Below are 13123 nucleotides of genomic sequence, written 5' to 3' on the forward strand. Positions count from 1 at the left end.
TTCTTATCATTGCACAAACAGGAAATATTATTATTAAGGCCTAATAGGTTATTTGGTAATCAATCCATAAGAACTATATCCTAAGGCAAGTGATTGGCTCCAAAGTCACCTCTATATGGTTATGTCTGCTTCTGGACCCTGGAGGCAGTATCACACTAAAGGCCCAGTATTGTGTCAGAGTATGGACGTCAGCAGAAGATACTCTAATGAGCCGAAGATAATCTAATGAGCCAGTCCAAACTTACGCTAGTGGATGATTTGAGAGACAGAGAACAAATGGTCTGATGAGGAGGACATTGTACCTTCTTGCCTGCTTCTTATTGTATACAGTGTGGCATGGACAAGGAGAAATAAAGAGAGTCCATACTGTGCAAAAAGGTCTACGCGTCCAAACCAAGCACTGCAGGGAAATGTCATTGAGGAGGAAGGTCCTGACAGGAAGGTCCTAGATATCTCCTATTATAATGTCTGCAGAAATTAGCAGAACTAATAGCCTGGACAAAGAACTGAAAAACACATATTAGGTAGAGGAAACTCAGACGTAGCACTTTATTATATATGAGAATGAGAAAGAATTAACATAATAATGACGATTGAATGGCATAATTTTGAAAAAAGGAGAATGCTCTTCTAGAATTTTACTGACTTTATATTTTGATATCATTATTTTTGGCTTTCCTTATCATGTTATCCCTGGAATTCATATCTGGTCTGAACAATATAAAGAAACATTTAGGAAGAAACATACAGATAATCACAGCCCAAGTAGATGCTAAAATAGCAAAGATCTCCATAGCTACTGTGTATCTTCCCTGAGTACTGAGGGAGGCCGGGATATAAGATATCCAGACACTGAGGAAGGACAACATGCTGAATGTGATAAATTGGGCTTCATTGAAGCTGTTGGGAAGTCTCCGAGCCAGGAAGGCCACAATGAAACTAATGGTGGCCAGAAGAAAGAGATAACCCAACATGGTCCAGAAGGCAATGGGTGATCCCTCATTGCAGTCAACAATGATGAGTTCAGGCTTAGTCACAGTGTCATATTGTGGAAATGGGGGAGTAAGGGACAACCAAGTGACGCACAGACTGAACTGTAATAGACAACACATAATAATAATAATCATGTAGGAGACTCTTAGAGTAGTCCACTTTCTCAGTCTACTTCCTGGTCTAGTGGCCATAAAAGCCAAAACAACCATGATTGACTTGGCCAAAATACATGCAACACAGAGAGTGAAGACCAGACCGAAAGACACCTGACGTAGGAGACATTTACCATGATCTGGGTACCCAATAAATCCAAAAGAGCAAAAAAAGCAGAGGCTGAGGGACATCAGTAGAAGACAACTTAGAGAGTAATTACTGGCTTTTACTATGGGTGTGTTTTTATGGTAGACAAAAAGTTTTAATATAAGGACAGGAATAATGGAGGATATAATGCTAGTGGCAGCTAATGCAGCTCCTAATGCATCTTCATAAGACAAAAACTCAGTGGATTTTGGAAGACACATGGACTTTTCTTTTGGATTTGGCCACTGGTCCCATGGACACCTGAAGCAGTTTAATAAATCTGTAAAAAACAAAATAACATAGTCAAATATTGTATTATTATTATTATTTTTATTTTTTTACATAAACATTTTATATCAGGTTAAGTATGGATGCAAAAACATTTTGTTACTTTTTATGTATACATAACATTTATAGGCACTAGATACTGAAGATTTTTTCGTTAATCCCGAGAGTTATTCTGATTGCCATATTTGAAGTCGGGAAGGAATTTATTGTGTCATTGCCCATTTATCTGAGATCGGCTTTTTGTCAGTGATTTAACAAACTTCACCAGGGCTGGCTTCATTTGTTTAACGGTTTTCGTAGTGGGACAAATCCATTTTATTAAAATAGTTGTAAAGGATCTGCCAGGCACTTCTTCTGTGTCAACGCCCATAGGTAATCAGTCCGCACCTGCTTCTATGTCTGTGAGACTGACTCCATCTTCCACCACTCAGGATGGCAGGCTTAGGAGTGGGAGAGTCTATCACAGCCTGGCCAGACGGAGCTAGCTTTCGCCCTCTGTCTATTTATACCTGCCTTTCCTGTTCCTCCTTGCTTGTGATTCTTCTCTGTTTGTTTCCTGGCCCTGCTGCAGCTTCTTGTACTACTGATCCTCTGCTTGTGATTGACCTTGGCTTTTCTGACCACTCTTCTGCTCTGCGTTTTTGTACCTCGCTCATCTCCTGGTTTGACTATTGAGTGTAGGGACTGTCGCCCAGTTGTACCCCGTCGCCTAGGGCGGGTCGTTGCAAGTAGGCAGGGACTGAGTGGCGGGTAGATTAGGGCTCACTTGTCTGTTTCCCTACCCCGACATTACATAATCACAAGCCCATATACCTATTCTACCCTGGTCCTTGACACTACTATGGACCCCCTTGAGACCCTGACTCAGCAAATGCAGGGCCTCTCCCTACAGGTCCAGGCCCTGGCTCAGAGGGACAACCAGCCTGATGCTACCCTGGTAGTGCCCCTCAGCTCACCTCTTGAACCCCACCTCAAGTTGCCTGACCGGTTCTCAGGGGACCGGAAGACTTTTTTCTCCTTTCGGGAGAGTTGTAGGCTATATTTTCGCTTAAAGCCCCACTCCTCAGGTTCTGAGAGCCAGCGGGTGGGTATAATTATGTCCCGGCTCCAGGACGGGCCCCAAGAATGGGCCTTCTCCGTGGCTCCTGACGCCCCTGAACTTTCCTCCGTTGATCTTTTCTTTTCTGCTCTCGGGCTCATTTATGACGAGACTGAAAAGACTGCCTTTGCCGAGAGTCAGCTGGTGACCTTACGTCAGGGTAAGAGACCTGTTGAGGAGTATTGTTCTGACTTTAGGAAGTGGTGCGTAGCTTCTCGGTGGAATGACCCTGCCTTAAGGTGCCAGTTTAGATTGGGTCTGTCGAACGCCCTGAAAGACCTGCTAGTTAGCTATCCCTCTTCTGACGCCCTAGATCAGGTTATGGCTTTAGCGGTATGACTTGACCGACGTCTCAGGGAACGACGACTTGAACGTGTTTGTGTTTTCTCCTCTGACTCCCCCATGATGCCTCCCGAGGTTCCGTTGCTTTGTTCTTCCACGGAAGACTCGGAGGTACCTATGCAACTCGGGGCCTCCGTGTCCCCCCAACAACGTAGAGAGTTCCGCAGAAAGAATGGTCTCTGCTTCTACTGTGGGGATGACAAGCATCAAGTGAACAACTGTCCTAGGCGTAAGAATAAGCAGCCAGAAGAACTTCCGCGCCTAAGTGACCATCGGGGAGGTCACTTGGACGCACAGGTATTTCCCGTAAATATGAAACGTAATAAAATCTTGCTTCCCTTTCAGGTCTCTTTTGGTGGTAGGTCTGCTACCGGTAGTTCCTTCGTGGATTCAGGGTCTTCTGCTAATATTATGTCTGTGGAATTTGCTATGTCTCTAGCTATGCCATTGATTGATTTTCCTAAACCTGTCCCGGTAGTGGGTATCGACTCCACTCCTCTTGCTAATGGTTATTTTACACAGCATACACCTGTTTTTGAACTCCTTGTTAGCTCCATACATTTGGAGCAGTGCTCTGTACTGGTGATGCAGGGATTATCGTACGATTTGGTTTTAGGCCTTCCCTGGTTGCAGTTGCATAATCCCACGTTTGACTGGAATACTGGGGATCTTACCAAATGGGGTAATGAATGCATGACGTCATGTTTTCCTGTTAATTCTATTTCTCTCCCTGAGGAGGTGAACACTCTACCTGAGTTTGTTCAGGACTTTGCTGATGTTTTCTCTAAAGAGGCCTCCGAAGTGTTACCACCTCATAGAGAATACGATTGCGCAATTGATTTGGTACCAGGAGCTAAGCTCCCTAAGGGTAGGATATTTAATCTCTCTTGTCCCGAACGTGAAGCCATGAGAGAGTATATCCAGGAATGCCTGGCCAAGGGTTACATTCGCCCCTCTACTTCTCCGGTAGGTGCTGGCTTCTTCTTCGTAGGGAAAAGGGATGGTGGTCTTAGGCCATGCATTGACTACCGCAACTTAAATAAGGTCACTGTAAGGAACCAGTAACCCCTTCCTTTGATTCCTGATCTCTTCAATCAGGTTCAGGGGGCCCAATGGTTCTCTAAGTTTGATCTACGGGGGGCTTATAACCTTATCCGCATCAAAGAGGGGGATGAGTGGAAGACTGCGTTTAACACGCCCGAAGGTCATTTTGAATACCTCGTCATGCCCTTTGGGTTGTGTAATGCTCCCGCGGTCTTCCAGAATTTCATAAATGAGGTTTTAAGAGACTACCTTGGGGTATTTCTTGTAGTGTACCTTGATGACATACTTGTGTTTTCCAAGGACTGGTCCTCCCACATTGAGCATGTCAGGAATGTGCTCCAGGCCCTTTGGGAAAACAAACTGTTTGCGAAGACCGAAAAATGTGTGTTTGGGGTGCAGGAGATACAGTTTTTGGGTCAATTCCTCACTTCTCACGAATTCCGCATGGACCCCGCCAAGGTCCAGGCTGTGGCGGAATGGGTCCAACCTGCCTCCCTGAAGGCGTTACAGTGCTTCCTGGGGTTCGCTAATTATTACAGGAGATTTATTGCTAACTTCTCGGTCATCGCTAGGCCTCTTACGGATCTCACTCGCAAAGGTGCTGATCTCCTCCACTGGCCTCCTGAGGCTGTCCAGGCTTTTGAGGTCCTTAAGAAGTGCTTTATCTCGGCCCCAGTGCTGGTTCAGCCCAACCAAATGGAGCCATTTATCGTGGAGGTTGACGCGTCCGAGGTGGGTGTGGGGGCTGTCTTGTCCCAGGGTACCAGGTCCCTCACCCATCTCCGCCCCTGTGCCTACTTCTCCAGGAAGTTTTCGCCCACTGAGAGTAACTATGATATTGGCAACCGCGAACTCTTAGCCATTAAATGGGCATTTGAAGAGTGGCGCCACTTCCTGGAGGGGGCTAGGCACCAGATAATGGTCCTTATCGACCACAAGAATCTGGTTTTCCTAGAATCTGCCCGGAGGCTAAACACGAGACAAGCTCGATGGGCGTTATTTTTTACCAGATTCAACTTTTTGGTCACCTATAGGGCTGGGTCTAAAAATATTAAGGCTGATGCACTGTCACGTAGCTTCATGGCCAGCCGTCCTTCGGAGGAAGATCCTGCTTGTGTTTTGCCTCCAGATATAATCATTTCCTCTATTGATTCTGATTTAGTCCACTGAAATTGCGGCTGATCAAGGTTCAACTCCCGGGAACCTTCCTGAGAACAAGCTGTTTGTTCCCCTGCAATTCCGGCTAAGGGTACTTAGGGAAAATCATGATTCTGCACTATCTGGCCATCCTGGGTACCAAGCACCTCATTGGCAGAAACTATTGGTGGCCTGGGTTGCTCAAAGACATTAAGGCCTACGTCGCCGCTTGTGAAGTTTGTGCTAGGTCCAAGACTCCCAGGTCCCGACCAGCGGGCTTACTATGTTCTTTGCCTGTTCCCCAGAGACCTTGGACCCATATCTCCATGGATTTCATCACCGATTTGCCTCCATCTCAAGGCAATTCGGTGGTGTGGGTTGTAGTAGACCGCTTCAGTAAGATGTGCCACTTTGTGCCCCTCAAGAAACTACCCAATGCTAAGACGTTAGCTACCTTGTTTGTCAAACACATCCTGCGTCTCCATGGGGTCCCTGTCAATATTGTTTCTGACAGAGGGGTACAATTTGTTTCATTGTTTTGGAGAGCCTTCTGTAAAAAGTTGGAGATTTATCTGTCCTTCTCCTCTGCCTTCCATCCTGAAACTAATGGCCAAACGGAGAGGACTAATCAGTCTCTAGAACAATATTTAAGGTGTTTTATCTCTGACTGTCAGTATGATTGGGTCTCATGCATTCCCCTCGCCGAATTTTCCCTTAATAACCGGGTCAGTAACTCGTCAGGGGTCTCCCCCTTTTTCTGTAATTTTGGGTTTAATCCACGGTTCTCCTCCGTTTCACCTGGTAGTTCCAACAATCCCGAGGTAGAGGTCGTTCTTCGGGAACTGTGCACAGTCTCTGTCTGGGCCCAGGTTCAGAAGAAACTAGAGGCGTCCCAGAGCATACAAAAAACTCAGGCTGATAGAAGACGTTCTGCTAACCCCTTGTTTATGGTCGGTGATCTGGTGTGGCTATCGTCAAAAAATGTGCGCCTTAAAGTCCCGTCCAAGAAGTTTGCTCCCCGGTTTATAGGGCCGTACAAGGTCATTGAAGTCCTCAACCCTGTCTCCTTCCGACTGGAGTTGCCCCCATCTTTTCGAGTACACAACGTCTTTCATGTCTCTCTCCTTAAATGCTGCTCCCCGTCCTTGGCTACCTCGAGGAAACCTCCGGTCCCTGTTCTCACCCCTGAGGGGGTAGAATTCGAGGTGGCCAAGATTGTGGACAGCAAGATGGTCCAAGTCTCCCTCCAGTACCTGGTCCATTGGAGAAGATACGGGCCTGAGGAGAGGACTTGGGTACCCGCCCGGGATGTTCACGCTGAGGTATTGGTCAGGAGGTTCCACCTTCGTTTCCCCAATAAACCAGGTCCAACTAGAAAGGGTCCGGTGGCCCCTCATAAAAGGGGGGGTACTGTAAAGGATCTGCCAGGCACATCTTCTGTGTCAACGCCCATAGGTAATCAGTCTGAACCTGCTTCTATGTCTGTGAGACTGACTCCATCTTCCACCACTCAGGATGGCAGGCTTAGGAGTGGGAGAGCCTATCACAGCCTGGCCAGACGGAGCTAGCTCCCACCCTCTGTCTATTTATACCTGCCTTTCCTGTTCCTCCTTGCTTGTGATTCTTCTCTGTTTGTTTCCTGGCCCTGCTGCAGCTTCTTGTACTACTGATCCTCTGCTTGTGATTGACCTTGGCTTTTCTGACCACTCTTCTGCTCTGCGTTTTTGTACCTCGCTCATCTCCTGCTTTGACTCGGCTCGTTCACCTCGCTTTTTGCTCACGGTGTTCCAGTGGGCAACTTCCATTTCCCTGGCTTCTTTGTACCCTTGTCTGTTTGTATGTCGTGCACCTATTGAGTGTAGGGACTGTCGCCCAGTTGTACCCCGTCGCCTAGGACGGGTCGTTGCAAGTAGGCAGGGACTGAGTGGCGGGTAGATTAGGGCTCACTTGTCTGTTTCCCTACACCGACATTACAATAGTACTATTTTCACTTGTTCCATCAGAAAGTAGAAACGTTATTATGGAATACAGTTTTTTTTAAGCTTTCAAGGAATTTGCAGACATTGACCTTCTTATATTCAATCCTTTTACAAAGCCTGAAAAAGCAATAGATTCAACAATTCTGTTACCACAGGATAGGCCATCAGTATATGATCGATGGGGTTCTGGCACCCGGGTCCAGCACTAATCAGCTGTTCCTGCTACATCTGGGCACCGGATCTCCGTGTCGGATGCAGATGTCTTTGGTTACAGTATAGCAGCCGTGGTGGAGCTCTGCAGTTCTGCTCCTATTTAAGTGAATAGAATTAGAGTTGCAGTACTGCAGTATGGCTTCTATGTAGGCTACGGAGCCATCTGCTTCCGACACCGCCAACGGCATAACATCCGGTGCCTAGAGGCAGCCGGAACAGCTGATCGGTGCGGGTCCGGGTGTCGGACCCCCACCGATCATATACTTGTAACCAATCCTGTGAATAGATCATCTGTATGAAAAGCTGCCCCGTGCCCGGACAACCCCTGGGACTTGAATCATGTTAAGCAGGGATGCATCGTTCTCAGAGTTTCATACGTTTTTAATGATGGCATAGCTCTACAGTATATATTATATGTAGCGTTCTGAGGTTTCTGGAATGAGGTAATCACTTCAAAACTTTAAAACTTTCTAACTCCTTTTTCCTTATTTCATTCAGATATATCACTGCATTACCTGAACTTGAGATCTCTCCTTGAAGACAGGGAACACACATAAAGCAACAGGTTGGTTTTCCTTGTACGGCAGCTTTCCTGAATCCTGGGGAGCAACTGTTACTACAATCTGAGCGAGGGACCTGAGGATAATAAGTATTTTCATTGGATGAATTATCTTGTGTACATTGTTACTATGAGGTTGCAATATATAACCGAAGGTACAATGGGTCCAATTTTATGGGGCACTGAATTTGTTCTTATAAGGGTACTGTGATTATGGGGGCACTGGCATGGAATTATTTGGGCATAGTCTGAACATATGACAGTGGTCCTTATTTATGTGGACTTATTCATGGTGGACTTCAGATGCTCTTCTGAGCTTAACGTTCTAGAATACTTTAGATAATACAATATTCTCATTGCTACTGAGACATAATATATTTATTCTTACATATTTGTATCTATTGGGAATATATTTTAAAAAAGTCTTCGATATTGCTTAGCTCTTTTCTTAATGTTCAGCTTGAAAGGCCACAATACCATCAGGAAAGCAAGTTCGGGAGCCTGGATGGGCACAGGGCTTGTAGCTATGAGGGCTATTGAGCAAGTGCCCTGGGTGCCATAAGGAATATTAACAAGCCACTTTGCCTTGGCAGAGTATTAAAAAACAGGCCGAGAGCAGCAAACTGTTCCTTTGCCGGTGAAAGCTTAGCTATGACTCTGCGAACATGAAACAGGGATTTAAAGAACACCAAAAACCAAATAGGACATTCAGATGTATCAAAATTTAACTTGACTCTTAACTAGAGATGAGTGAATATTATTCACTTCATCTTTCAGTGGTATTAATGTTATGACTGAACGGTGAATAAATGAGACAATCTATTTGGAGTTTTGAGAAATGGACTGCTGAGCTTTAGCAATTTTTTTTAACATATTCCATACTTGTGTATATATCTTAAGTGCTAAGTGCTTTAGACCAGACGTGAGGTTCTCGTCATAGTCCTAGGTCCTCGAGCAGAATGTCCTTTATTCACTTATACATTTCATCCATTTTTGTTTTCAAGGCACAAACCTATGTTTTCATCAAGAAGTCTCAACTTCCCACCTGTTGACCTTCTGTAGACTTAGGCCACACTATCAAACTTGAGTTGATGCTGAGAACTTGATCAGGAGACGCTGTAATATTGTAACTGCCAATCTTAACTTGAGTCAGGGTCCCATCTTGATTCAGATGCCAGTTCACAATACTGTAGACTGTAGGTGAATCACCATTCTCATCAAAATATATGTATTTTCCAAAGCTGAGTCTGAGCCTGACTCTCCTAATATAATAGGTAAGCTGCAAAAATAGAAGAGTGGTAATAATGTAGTCTAATCATTATGTTTGATAAAGAAAGCTCTATTACCATTGGTGTTTAGGTTCTGTTCTATCCGTTTACAGTTGCCCTTATGGGAAAATGGTATAGTCTAAAAGAAGTGAACCTAATAGTCAGTGGGATCTGTTACAAATTGAATCCTGTCGAGCCCTTAGAGATGTGTTCACCTTTAACATATGTTTGAATTTAATTAAGGACTCCAATTTATCTTGAAACAACTTTTTATTTTTATTAAAAGGAACACCTGGCTACAAGTTAATGATACAAGTTTTACAGTTTGATATATTCAATCATTACGAACAATAGCACAATGACAATATGTTTTCAAAAACAACCACAAAGTGCACATATGCACCATTCAATGTCCTAAAAATACCACCATAATGTGATTAATTACAGTTATGAGGTGGTAGAGGATACTGAAGGCTGCTACGGTGGACAACTAGGGGCATATACCGCTTTTGTTCTGCTTATTATCCGGCCATGTGGATGGGTCATTTAAGAAATAGAAACTATGACTAGGAACGTGGCTCACAAAGCTAATATACAGTCAATTAAATATATATTTCTCCAGTCAATACGTGATGAAATAGCTATCATAGCACATAAATACAACCAATAAAGACTTTATACAGTGAGATTACCTGCCATGGTATGACATCTCGAATGTTCGCACAGGTCCCATTCGAAAATGGTCCCTCATTAATTTTGCAGTTTTTCATATCTTCTATAGCTTTGGCTAAGACAAAAACAGCCATATACATAACATAAGCAGATTTTAAGGTGGAAATATAATTGGATTTATTTTTCACATCTTCTAAATCTTCTGATCCTGTGCATGTTTTTATTCGGTTTGCCGAAGAAATAGTAAGGTTTACATTACGACGAAATTGGCAATTGAAAACTCGCTCCCAATACATGGTGGCCCAATCCTCTTTTGTAGAAGTAGATGGATAGATTTTGGCGAGGAATCCATCTAATCCTGGGATAGTATAATCATTTTGAGCTAAACCAAGGGTGCCGAGTAAAGTCTGAACATAGTTTGTGACGGATAATATAGTAGACCTAGACCAACCGGCATTCCCAATAAAGATCCTTCCCGTGACATTCTGCTTCATCATCTCATTAAAAATAGGAATTAATTCAACGCCATAAGCAAACACAACTACAACCTTAGCTGTGGACTCTTTTATGACCTTCACTATATGTGGGGCATTGAGATCTGGTTGGTCAAGGCGAATATATTCCATGAAGGCCACACATGCTCCAGCCTCGACTATTGCTTTCTTTATTGGCTGAATTCCCTGAAAGCCATAATCATTGTCAAGAGCCACAAGTCCGATCCAGGTCCAGCCAAAGCTGAGTATGAGCTGAGCCAGTCCTATAGACTGGACCTTGTCACTTGTAAGAGTCCTGAAAAAGGATGGAAATAATTTCCTATTACTTAGGAGAGAAACACTTGACAATTGACTGATCTGAAAAGATAAAAACATTCTGTCAAAAACTTTTTTTTTATCAACCTACATACCAAAAATATTGTTTGCTGATTTGATTACTTTCAGAGCTATAGCTGGGTTTTGTGTCACCACCCGTGGCATATATTCCGTTTGCAGCCCTAGCCCTGCATCAACATAACCTAGCCAAGCCCGGCTGACTGGTTGGAGCCCCGTCCCTCTGTTTAACCATCGTACATGCACTGCCAGATCCCATTAGCTATAATTCTACTTCGACTACTTTCTACATAGTACTTTGAAGACAATTTGCCACAAATGTAACTAGTGTGGTGACTTCAAATGTCTGGCTTACATAAAAAATAAAAAACTGCACAGTTTACAGAATTTTTTAAAAATATGTTGCAGATATGAAGGACATTGTCAACCATTAAGGTAAATTGATCCACATTTCACCAGAGTTTTCTCCTACCTTTGGACGATTTTTTATATAAACCAAGAGACGTAACTATGTAATGGAGTGATGTTTATTTCTTACCTGTGGATATCTGAAGGTCCCCAAAACATTAGCCAAGATGATTGAGTTTGCAGAAATTGCAGAACCAATAACAGCGGAGAACAATGGCCTAGAAGTACAATGGTTGTCGGTGATAGTTTTACTAGAGTCAGTCAGGAACTGTAAAGCTCCTTGTAATTCGTAGTGAGGTATACTGCAGGTGTCGTACATCTGGAATCCTAATGAAATGTTTGACAGAATATTGGGATCTCTATTGACTTCCTCAATGGTAAACAGCAAAGTTTGAAGCTGGTGATACATTTCTAGATGTAACCTTCCAGACAGAGAAAAGATGTTTTACATTTTGTATTGATTTTTATTACTTAAAAAAATATTTTTTTTTATTTTAGTACATTTTAAAATAATGAAACTGAACATTCTGAGATACAAACACTGCTACACGTGTCTGCTTAATTTATGTTTTCTAGTAGACCAGATACAATATAAAATGTGCAGTACCAGGAATAATTGGGTAACAGTAACAACCTCTTTCAGACTATGAATCTTTTGGAGACCATTTGCATACAGGCTCCAATGCTGGGAGCACATTAGATGGAATTTTTTCTTGTGAAAATCACTATGACATGTAGTAATGAAGCATCACATGGGTAGTCAATGATTTAAATGGATGCTGGTGTCTTGTGGAATAGATATTGTACAATAGGTAAAATACAATTTTGATAAATGGAAATCTATGCTTTAATATGCTTGAAATAAAAAATAGTTGGAGTACATGAGAAAGATTTGGGTATGGTGTTTAGCAGCAATCTAAACAACATCATTCAATGTCAATCAGCTGCTGCAAAAGCAAATATAATCTTAGTTTGTATGACAAGATCTATAAAAAAACTATGACTCAAGTATGAAATATCACTAAATAAATCACTAAGGCTACACCTCGAATATGGGGTACATCCTTGAGCATTAAATAGTGGAAAAGCTGGAGAGATTGTAACCTAATTGATGAAGGAATCAGATATTTTTCTTACATGAAAAGGATTGATCATTTTAGCAATAAGAGACCACACTGCCCACCTTGAGCAATTTTTTTATGGCCAGCGATAATGGTAATAAGAATGTAGGATAAAATATTGGAGAAACCGTATGGCAGAGTATATGGTGACAAGAATTGCAACAGGAATTCCACTGATGGCACCTGGGGTACCTGAGTAGACTTTTAGTTCTTTGTGGACATGTTTGCAGGCGTTGACAATTTGTCTGCGTAGAGCAGGATGGAGGAGATTATAGTACATTACAATACCAAAAATTATAGTTCTCTACCACTAGTATCATTGCATAAGACCTACTTACAATCGGCACAAAATCCTGGGTGGTCGCACATTAAATGTGAATTTCTGGTAGATCTTTTCATTGTTTATAGGTAGTAACACTCCTATCATGATATCTCCAGGTTGTCGAATCCCCTCCAGGTCTGTCACAGGTGGTAATCTACACATCTGACACATAGAACACAAAATTGCCATGAAGTGCAGTAGAAGTTTCTTCATACATGTCGTATATACGTTAATCATAATCCAACAGTATACAAATGTCTGTGAATATAAAATATATAGCATTGTTACTGATAACGTTTCCCAGATGTCTTCTCTGTAGAGAAATAGTTTAACTGGAGAGACAAGGCTAGAACTTAAAGGGAGTCTCTAGGGTATGGGTATATTCACACACATCACACTTGTAGAAATTTCTATGACTGTTCCACACATCTAAATGAGGTTTATAAAATTCCAGGCTGCAAAAACATGTAGATTAATGGGACAAATTTTCAGAAATATTTGAAAAGTCTGCCAAGTGTGATACCCGTACACCTACAAAAGCCATCGTTTGA

General features: G+C 42.8%; 2 protein-coding genes across 2 annotated transcripts; both read right to left on the minus strand.

The window, feature by feature from the left end:
• Positions 1–596: 596 nt before the first annotated feature.
• Positions 597–9652, minus strand: LOC142750579 (vomeronasal type-2 receptor 26-like). The gene is made up of 4 exons (XM_075859575.1): positions 9647–9652; positions 9000–9233; positions 7911–8031; positions 597–1573 (listed from the first exon to the last, which is right to left on the minus strand). Exons 1-4 carry the CDS (start codon positions 9650–9652, stop codon positions 648–650), a joined length of 1287 nt encoding a protein of 428 aa, XP_075715690.1. The 3' UTR covers positions 597–647.
• LOC142750271 (extracellular calcium-sensing receptor-like) lies at positions 9552–12728 on the minus strand. Its single transcript, XM_075859242.1, has 3 exons — positions 12589–12728; positions 11260–11551; positions 9552–10683 (listed from the first exon to the last, which is right to left on the minus strand). The coding sequence occupies exons 2-3, from the start codon at positions 11286–11288 to the stop codon at positions 9867–9869; spliced, it is 846 nt and encodes a 281-aa protein (XP_075715357.1). The 5' UTR covers positions 11289–11551; positions 12589–12728; the 3' UTR covers positions 9552–9866.
• Positions 12729–13123: the final 395 nt, after the last annotated feature.

The sequence above is a fragment of the Rhinoderma darwinii genome, chromosome 3, assembly GCF_050947455.1.
Source record: "Rhinoderma darwinii isolate aRhiDar2 chromosome 3, aRhiDar2.hap1, whole genome shotgun sequence".
Classification (NCBI taxonomy): Eukaryota; Metazoa; Chordata; class Amphibia; order Anura; family Rhinodermatidae; genus Rhinoderma; species Rhinoderma darwinii.

What these genes read in the sequence shown, in the direction of transcription:
- LOC142750271 (XM_075859242.1), bottom strand. Translation starts at nt 11,288, where the DNA reads ATGTTTTGGGGACCTTCAGATATCCACAG. An exon ending in GGACCTTCAGATATCCACAG is followed by an intron (nt 10,684 to 11,259) that starts GTAAGAAATAAA and finishes ATCCTTTTTCAG; the next exon opens with GACTCTTACAAGTGACAAGG.
- LOC142750579 (XM_075859575.1), bottom strand. An exon ending in AGTCTACAGAAGGTCAACAG is followed by an intron (nt 8,032 to 8,999) that starts GTGGGAAGTTGA and finishes TATTATCCTCAG; the next exon opens with GTCCCTCGCTCAGATTGTAG. An exon ending in AGGAGAGATCTCAAGTTCAG is followed by an intron (nt 1,574 to 7,910) that starts GTAATGCAGTGA and finishes TGTTTTTTACAG; the next exon opens with ATTTATTAAACTGCTTCAGG.